The sequence below is a fragment of the Bombus bifarius genome, unplaced genomic scaffold (genome assembly GCF_011952205.1).
Source record: "Bombus bifarius isolate JDL3187 unplaced genomic scaffold, Bbif_JDL3187 scf7180000008126, whole genome shotgun sequence".
In the NCBI taxonomy this organism is placed as follows: Eukaryota; Metazoa; Arthropoda; class Insecta; order Hymenoptera; family Apidae; genus Bombus; species Bombus bifarius.
Genome location: NW_022884459.1, coordinates 3,994 through 14,203, shown reverse-complemented (window position 1 = coordinate 14,203; position 10,210 = coordinate 3,994). Strand labels below are relative to the sequence as shown.

The 10,210-nt window shown below is 39.3% G+C and overlaps 1 protein-coding gene across 1 annotated transcript; it reads left to right on the top strand.

Moving 5' to 3' along the window:
- Positions 1 to 6,769: 6,769 nt before the first annotated feature.
- On the top strand, positions 6,770 to 7,273 carry LOC117208463. The gene has a single exon (XM_033449664.1). It carries the CDS (start codon positions 6,770 to 6,772, stop codon positions 7,271 to 7,273), a length of 504 nt encoding a protein of 167 aa, XP_033305555.1.
- Positions 7,274 to 10,210: the final 2,937 nt, after the last annotated feature.

Below are 10,210 nucleotides of genomic sequence, written 5' to 3'. Positions count from 1 at the left end.
ATGTCAATTGAAGAAACTCACAAGAATAAAAGCAAAGCAACCAATGGTACTTACAGACACACCAGGTAAAGCGTTCGACAAGGTTAGTATGGATATTGTAGGTCCATTACCAAAAACGCAAAAGGGAAATGAATATATATTAACTATCCAAGACTTATTAACAAAATACTCAATCGGGATTCCACTAGGAGGAATCTCTTCAGCCGAGATAGCGGACGCTTTTGTAAAGCGATTTATATGTCGTTTCGGGTCACCGAGAGCTATTCTCACTGATCAAGGAACGAACTTTACATCCTCACTAATGAAGAAAGTAGCAAAGAGATTCCGCATCAAACAATATACCACGACGGCATATCATCCACAAAGTAACGGTTCAATCGAAAGATCTCACCACGTGCTGATAGAATATCTCAAATTATACATTGAAAATTCCAAAAATTGGGACGAATGGGTAGAATTAGCTATGTTTTCCGATAATACCTCTGTACACGAAGGAATGAAATTCTCCCCGCACGAATTAGTTTTTGGACATCTAGCCAGAGAACCTACTGGTGAAGTAATAATCGAAGAGAACATGGAACCAACTTACGCAGAATATCTCGAAGATCTGTTCGATAAAATTAACACCGTACAACGAATGGCAAGAGAAAATTTGATAAAATCCAAACTAAGATCAAAAGAATATTACGACCGACGAATCAACCCCCAAGATTTTAAAATAGGAGATTCGATATATTTACTAAAAGAACCCAGTAAAGGAAAATTCTCCGATCAATATACTGGACCATACAAAGTGCTAGAAATCTTGCAGAACCAAAACGTCAAGATTGAAGTAAAAGGGATTCCGCGAACGGTGCACTTAAACAAGTTAAAACTAGCGCATAATCGAAATAAGCAATGAATAAAGCGATTTTAGTGCGCAACGTAGTGCAGTAGTGTATGTTGTAGTGCTGTTCGTCGAATAATACAGATATCGAACACCTAAAAGGAAAAAGGAAAATTATTATGTGTGTTTCAATTATTGCTTGAATATAAAACGTGTTAACTCAATGAATAATTAACTAATGAAAGTGAAAGTTACCTTGTGAACAAGTGATCAACATACAAGAAAGTGTACGTGCAAGTATAGGTTATGGATCGTTGTTCGTGGAGCATAATGTATGACAGCTACCTAAAATAAGTGAATAAATTAGTTTCAACTGTCTCAGTGCAAAATACAAGGTTACTAAGTGTTATAACTATATTGTGGATGAATGAAAAGGGGGTGTGACACTGTTCGTCGAATAATACAGATAGCGAAAACCTAAAAGAAAAAGAAAAAGGAAAATTATCATGTGTACTCCAATTATTGTTTGAATATATAACGTGTTGATTCAATAAAAATTAAAAGAGTGAAAGTGAAAGTTACTTTGTGAACAAATAATCATCATACAAGAAGGTTTACGTGCAAAATAGGTTATGGATCTCTGTTTGCGGAACATCATGTACCAGCTGAAAATAAATGAACAAATTAACTTCAATTGCCTTAATGCAAAATACAACAGTACTAAATGTTATAACAATACTGTGGAAGCATGGCACTGTTCGTCGAACAACACAGATAGTGGAAACCTGAAAACAAAAGAAGTTTATTACGAGTGCTCCAATTACTGTTTGAATGTGAAACGTGTTAGTTCGACGAATAACTAAAACAGTGAAAGTGCAACTTACCCCGTGAACAATTAATCACCATACAAGGAAGCGTACATGCATGAATTTCGCAGATTAACAAGAAGAAATAAAATAGCTGATAAGTGTAGAAAGTGGTTAGAAAATAATTAAGATAGATTAATTGAAAGTAAAAGGATATTTTATTATGTATTAATCTACGTAGTATTAAATCAAATAAATTAAACAGTACCTTTATAGCCACAGATATAAGACGATTGAAGGCAACCGTAGTAAGTATCCAAGGCATATCGAAGAATTGGACGACGTTGTGGGAATGATCCAGGTAAGTGACGCAGCATCAAATAAGTAGAATCTAAAGAATTACAGACAATGTTAATCTAACAAATAAATTTTAATCACTAATAAGGAACTGTTCCATTACATAAAATAATAACAAATAGCAAGTACATGCAATAATAAATTAATAGGGAAAATAAGGAAAGGTCAATAAACACATAAATGGGTTAGAAATTAACCAAGATGGACTAACTGAATATTGGCGACAAGACATGATTGAACTCAGTGCAAAGGAATAAAGTTATGCCACACGAAATAACTGTGTTATAATAATATAATAACGCAATAATGTAATAACGCAATACACAAAACAATATTACAGAACACTACCAAATAAAATTATAGTGATTAACAATTAATTAGTTATTTCAACAACACGTCACTGTTAACATTAAACCAACGCCATACCAAAGAGACACGCGAGCGACCATGTTGAAAAATTTGTCGCGCGCAGATACAAATAACAGCTAATACAATATAATACGGCATAATAATAGCAATGTTAGGTACTAATAAAAAAAAAGAAAAAAAACACAAGAAAAAGGGAGAGAGTTAAGGAATAAATAACAACTAATATAATTATAACATATTATATATATTATATTATATACAAAGATACAGTATTCATACAAGGGAACAGATCCAAAAGAAAATTATATAAATGATATATATATATATATATATTAACTATTTTTATATGTGTGTACAGAACTGATGGCGAACTCATCAACCATTCTCTGAACGACTGACGGAAGAACACGAATAGCAATCCGCACAGAGGAACTGTAAAGTATTGGTACGCCACCCACGAAACCAAGTACTGATGCTATCCACCTGTAAACAAACAACATTTATAACTATGCATATAATTTTCACTTATGTTCACCAATATATATATACACGCATGTTGTAAAATAGGCGATATTTATGACATTCACTTCCATTGATAATGCAAGTGACTCATAAAATTGAGTCGTCGTATTTACCATTGCACGCACATATATATATATTCGAAGACAAGGTACACTTGTAATATTTATTCCTATTGATAATATATACTTATATATTCATAACAATAAAACAAATCTCATCTATACTACTTACCAATACGTATGCATATATGTATATAATTATAACTCAAGTAGCATTCATGATATTTATTTTTACCGATAACACGTACATAAAACCTAAAATAAAACAAGGCTTTAACAATAAAAAAAAAATAATAATAATACATATAAATATAAACATTTTCTTTCTATATATATATGTCGGGTTTACATTAGAATTAGGGTTAGGGGCGTGAAACAAATCTTCGTTTGGGTTACACGTTGTCGTTATGCAATAGAGAAGACATTGACTAGTGCAAATACGATTATTATAGAACCGGACATGTAACCGTGGTAGTTAGGTACTCGAGAAACTAATGACAATGATCCTAGGTTCAATAACGAATCCGCGGTCGACGGGATGATAGATGAACGTACTCACAAAATCTAAGTCGGACGCGTAATATTCACTGGTCGTAAAGAATTGCTCCTTTCATCAATGAGATCGCGAGCGAGAATGCCTTTCCCGTCCCGATGATGCCACAGAGGAAAACTATAATGGGGTGTGTCTAAGGATACGAGATCATCGGATTCGTCGAGAAAAGCCTTCGTTCAGAAAGTAAGGGAAATTGACGTTGCTGCTAATTGGTCAATCTCCATATCGGTGGTTAGAAAAAGATGCTAGCCGCCCTCGAGGGAAAGTTGCTAGTGGGAGACGCCGCTCGTTGAAAAATATGTCTCCCCTATCGTCCCGTAGTTGGGACAAAGACTGTTTGTCTGTTTGAAGGACTTTAGTTAACTAAACCTTAAGATTTATAACGGGCCCTCGGGCTAGCCGAACATGTACTGCGGAGACGCATCGACATCTGGCAATCATCTTACTCGAAGAATAGGGTCTGCGTGTGGCGAGCCACGGGACATAAACCGTTGGAATGTTTACTGTCGCGTGTCGCCACGAATATTTCTTTTAAGGAGAGCCATAGAATTACTCCATACCTTTGTTAGACTAAGCGTTCATCCCGTAACCGCGGCTACGTTCGGCGACTGACTGTCACTTCGAGCCCAAGCTCATTATCACAACTCTCGAACAATTACAATCGGATTGAATAACTACAATTGTTCAATTACAGCTATAGTAGACTCTAGGTTACAATGTTGCGGGATTATCCGAAATTCCAAAAACTCCGGTGTTCTTTCATCTCCGACATACTTGTCACCTAAGTGTCGGAAGTAGTCTTCCCACATTTGCGTCGTGATTTTGTGTCGCGGCGGTGCGTATACTGCTGGCAACTGCAGTTTGTTGGTGTTAGTCTGTACGGTAACGGTGGTTGCTTGTATATGTTCCGTACTGACCTGGCTGTGTAGGTGATGTTTAATGTCGTTTTTTATTACTACTGCCGTCCCTCCGTGTGCTTTCCCTGAGGGATGCTTGGTGTCGTACATGGTGTAGTGTGGTATTTTTATGTAGCTTTTTATTGTGAGGTGTGTTTCTGAGACGAGTAGTATATCGATGTTATTGCTGTGCAGGAATGTTTTAGTTTCTAGGGCCCTTTGTTGTAGGCCGTTAGAGTTCCAGGCTGCTATTTTAAGCGTGTCCATTTTTATTTTTTGCTCATCATGTTAGTAACTAATTGTAACATGACTGTTATCTGCTGTGTTTGCTGTCTGAGGAGTTCGTTTTGGTCGTTTATCATTTTTGTGAGTATTTCGGTGTTTTTTATGGAATGTTTTATTAGCTCTTTGATTTCTGTAGCGTCGTTGCTGTGGTTGTTCTGTTCTTGATTATCTGAGGATGACGACCGGTTGACTACTTGCGCGTAGCTTCGGTTTCTAACGGTGTTGGTGTTGGTGTGGTTATTGTTCATTACGTACTGTGTATTTGGTGTTGGCATAGATTTCGCGTTGTCCTCTTGCGTGTGGAGATTGTTGTGTGTCCTGTTTCGAATCGGCGGGAAAAGTTTGCTTTGTAGTTGTTTTCTGACTACGCAGCCTTTGTAGCTGACTGGGTGATTTCCACCGCAATTGTGACATTTTACGTCGTTTATTTTTCCCGAGTGTGGGCAGTTCACTGTTAGGTGCTTCCCTGCGCATTTGACGCACACCGGGTTTCTGTTGCAGTAGTTTTTTGTGTGTCCGTATTGTTGACACCGCATGCATTGTGGTATGTCTTTTTTGTGTCTAGGTGGCTCGACTGTGAATATTGTGTTTGAGATTTTTTTAATTTCAAATATCTCTTTGTTGTTGCTTTTCGGTTCTAGATCTATTATGAATAGGGGTAGTGGTTGCTTAGTGTCAAATCTGGTTATGTTGTTGTTCGTTCTTACCTGGTGTCCGATCTTGGCCAATTCCTCGCATATTTTGTTTGTATTTGTTTTAGGGTGTAGACCTCTGATTACTGCTTTGTAGCTCTTGTGCTATGAAACGTGACGATTAAGTTAAATGATGGAAAAGGCGAGTAATGAATCGGTTTTCTATATTCATGTAAAATTAATCTCATATATGTACGTGCATCCCGCTGTTTAGGGTGATCTACTTTCGTTCGTGTAAAGTGGTTCACTCGCGTTTCATCTTATTTTGGCTCCAAGAATCAGCTCTCAAAAACTTTTTACATCTGCAGCCAACCTGTATAGCATTAATAAAACTGTAACACTCTGTCCTAAGAGAATGGTTGCGTTACGATCTATAGTTGCTTTAAAACTTTTGTTCCCTATGATGGGTACTATACGATGCGATAGAAAAATTTGATCTTGAATTTTAAGATGCAAACAAACTTTCCACGGACTTGTTTTTACAAATCGCCATCGGTCCAATGATGTTATTGCATTATAATGGTTTTTACACTTACTTTTTTTCTATCCTTTACATATAAGAAAAATTATTAAAACTATTCGCAAGAATTGCAGTGGTGTATCTAAAATGGCATGAACAAATCCGATGGTCCCGTGCGCTAGACACACCCATCGCTAGCTTTCCTCCGACATAGCATCGTCACCGTACCTTACTTCTCCTAAGGCCTCAGGAGGGTCAAGTCAGCTACTTCTTCTACAGACGCTGGTGTCACGTAAACTTAGGGGTTGGTTGATGAAATAAAAATAGCTGAGTCGTACCACAACTATTGTCTTTATTTCACAGCACAAGTTTACACAGATTGGAGAGATGCTCACTGTCCGATGGTTTTGTCTATTTCTCCCCTAGGTGTTCTCGTCTCATTACGGAGAAAAGCTCGGTGTGGGTGTGCCCTTTTTAATTAACAACGCGGATTCGCTGTTCGCACCTTCCGTTAGGAAAAGTGAGGGTAACGATCCACGATGCCAATTGGTTATAGGTCATGTTAATAATATTGTTTATGGGAAAAATCAGCTTTTTCGTTAGTCAAGTATTGGGGTTTTCCCATTAGGTAACTACCTGCTTTCCTCGTAATTAGTAAGGACGTATAACAACCTAGGGGCTGTTTCAAGGACCATCCATAAACAGATAACACAAAAATAATAAACTAAAAGTTTAAGTTTATGGTGGATCCCTGGGGTAATTGAGGGTACGCTGTGGCCTTTGATATAAATTGACGTTACACTCGCTACGCATCTTGCACAGATCTTGGACCCGGCCACGGTCGAGGTCGCGGCTCCAGTCAGGATGGCGGAGCTGCGTGTGGTCGGGTTTGACGTGTCCGTAGATAAGGAAGAGCTGCGGGTCGCCCTGGCGCTGGCCGCGGGATGTGGTATTGTGGAGGTCAAGTCGGGGAGATCAGCACCTCCAGAAGCGGCCTTAGCTTGGCCTGGGTGCGTTGCCCATTGGCCGGAGCGTGCAAGCTTTCCCAGGCAAGAATGATCGCCCTGGGCTGGTCCACTGGAAGAGACGAAGCCATCGGGATGAGGCCCTTGCAGTGCTTCAAATGTTTGGAGCTTGGACATGTCAGGGCGACGTGCGTGCCCACGGTGAATCGGTCACACCTGTGTTACAAGTGTGGCGAATCCGGCCACCGTGCCAGAGGCTGCTCTTCCTCGACACACAAGTGCCCCTTGTGTGAATCTCTAGGTGCACCTGCTGCCCACCGTATGGGCGGGGCGGCGTGCAGACCCCCCAAGACAAGGAAGAACGGGCGAGAACTCGCCGGGGCTGTAAGGCAGGGTGACAACGCGGCTAGCCAGCATCTAGTCGGAGGAAGCACTGCCAAAGCGGTAGATGGCTGGGAGGAGGCTATGGATTTAGTACAATAAGTTCTACCGCATCCTCCAGACAAATTTAGGCCGATCGAGGCGGTCCGCGAGGATTTCCCTTAAAAAAAAAAAAGGAAAGATAATTGCAATTAGTTGCAAAATTTTGATTTATTTTTCATTTCTCATGGCTGAGTTCTATTAATGCTTAATATTCTTGTTACAATATAATAATGTATTATATTATGTTAATTATTATTTATTATTTTATCGTTAGTTCATCAACCATGAATAGTTAATGATTTAATAGTTAATTGTAACTAGTTGCAAAGTTTTAATTTATGGTTTGTTTCTCCTGGTTAATTTCTATTAATTTCTAATATTCCTGTTACCATATAATAATGATGTATTATATTGTACTAATTATTATTTATTTTTTCCTCGTTACTATCTTCCATTTGTAATATCATCTTATTAAATATTTATTTCTTCATCGAAAATATAACTTATTTTGCAACGTATAAAAGTTACTACATGCACGTGTTGATCAGCATTACTTTCAAAATGGCCGCTAGAAAATGTCCTTAGTATATAGTGACTTTTATTATTACCGAATTAATTATTTATCTGTTAATTAATTGTAACTTTATTTTAGTAGATGACGTATAATTGAAGTGGGAATAATATTATTTTGTATTTATTTTAGTGTATATAATTATTGTATGTATTTATTGTATGTATGTATTGTATGTAAAAGTTACTTCGCGCTCGTGTCACGACCGGCATACTTCAAATCCGATGGACTGACGATAGAGATAAAGATGTGGCGGCACTCGGCGACAATGTATATCGCTGAAGTGCCTAATGAACCATCAACATCCCAACGGTCCTTCCACCGAAGGTTCTAGAAGAAAGAGCACGTGGCAACGATCGCGGACGCCTAGCAAATGCATGGACGGCGGGGATGTTGAGGGATGACAAAAGAAAGTAATCGGATCCGATCAAAAGTAAAATCATAAGAGTCAGTCTTAGAAAGTCACGCGTAGATTGAAGAACTACAATTGTTCAATTACAGCTATAGTAGACTCTAGGTTACAATGTTGCGGGATTATCCAAAATTCCAAAGGCTCCGGTGTTCTTACCGGAGTCTGTAACTGAACAATTGTAGTTATTCAATCCGATTGTAATTGTTCGAGAGTTGTGATAATGAGCTTGGGCTCGAGGTGACAGTCAGTCGCTGAACGTAGCCGCGGTTACGGGATGAACGCTTAGTCTAACAAAGGTATGGAGTAATTCTATAGCTCTCCTTAAAAGAAATATTTGTGGCGACACGCGACAGTAAACATTCCAACGGTTTCTGTCCCGTAGCTCGCCACACGCAGACCCTATTCTTCGAGTAAAATGATTGCCAGATGTCGATGCGTCTCCGCAGTACATGTTCGGCTAGCTCGAGGGCCCGTTATAAATCTTAAGATTTAGTCAACTAAAGTCCTTCAAACAGACAAACAGCCTTTGTCCCAACTACGGGAAAATAGGGGAGACCTATTTTTCAACGAGCGGCGTCTCCCACTAGCAACTTTCCCTCGAGGGCGGCTAGCATCTTTTTCTAACCACCGATATGGAGATTGACCAATTAGCAGCAACGCCAATTTCCCTTACTTTCTGGACGAAGGCTTTTCTCGACGAATCCGATGATCTCGTGTCCTTAGACACACCCCATTATAGTTTTCCTCTGTGGCATCATCGGGACGGGAAAGGCATTCTCGCTCGCGATCTCATCGATGAAAAGAGTAACCCCTTACGACCGGTGAATATTACGCGTCCGACTTAGATTCTTGCGAATGCGTACGACTACTGTCCCGTTGTCCGCGGATTCGTTATTGAACCTAGAAACATTGTCATTAGTTTCTCGAGTACCTAACTACCACGGTTACTTGTCCGGGCCTATAACAATCGTATTTGCACTAGTCAATGTCTTCTCTATTGCATAACGACAACGTGTAACCCAAACGAAGATTCGTTTCACGCCCCTAACCCTAATTCTAATGTAAACCCGACATATATACTATGGAACATATAAAATATACGAAATTTACAACTATGGAGTATAAAATATATGAAAATTGCATTACTAACTAACAAATTAACAAATATGGATACACCCAAGTGCATTAACACACATGTGCACATGTAGATATATAGATAAACAAAATATTATTGTCAAACAAAATCAAAATCAACACATGGAACGTCAGGATACATTTCGCGAAACTTGTCCATACACCAAGAACGTACAACAGGGGAAATTCTTCCCTGACTAGAAGAATGATGACGCAAATGATCATCCAGGACTTCTCTTCAGGAAGGCGAATCTTCGCACAGTCATCTGTATCGTCTTCGTGAACCATTCACGTATCTCTTACGTAATTTTCTCTCCCTCTCCTTCTTCTTGCGCTAGAAGAGGACACAAATAAATATCTACCAAAAAGAGAGCAAAAGACAAATTCAGAATGTAAAATTACATACTTCTACAACTGGATCAGATGCCAAAGACATAGTCGCCTCAGTGTTCATAATTCAAGAAAACCGGAATGCGTATAAAACGAACGTACGCGAAACTTATCCACTTCACACCACCCTCAACAATAGTAAACGAAGCTCACACACAAATACTCAGAGGAGGAAGACTTTATTGAAGAGCACGAACAACGCGTGCTGCACGATAAAGAAATCGGCGGATCAATGGGACAACCGCAGGCGCGCACTGCGCTGCATGCGCGATCGCCCACCACGACATTCTGCGCGACGGTCAGGGGACATTTGCTCACGTAGTGTCGGTCGGAAACTACGAGATTAAGACATGGCATCATTAAGATAGCCGGACAGACGAAACAGCGGCCAAGATAAGACGTCGCACGTGCCGCAGATATCTTGGACGCTCCCACTAACATCAGCATGGAAGGTTCCAGAAGCATCTTCAGCAAGGACAAGTCGTTACAC

What these genes read in the sequence shown, in the direction of transcription:
- LOC117208463 (XM_033449664.1), top strand. Translation starts at nt 6,770, where the DNA reads ATGTGGTATTGTGGAGGTCAAGTCGGGGAGATCAGCACCTCCAGAAGC.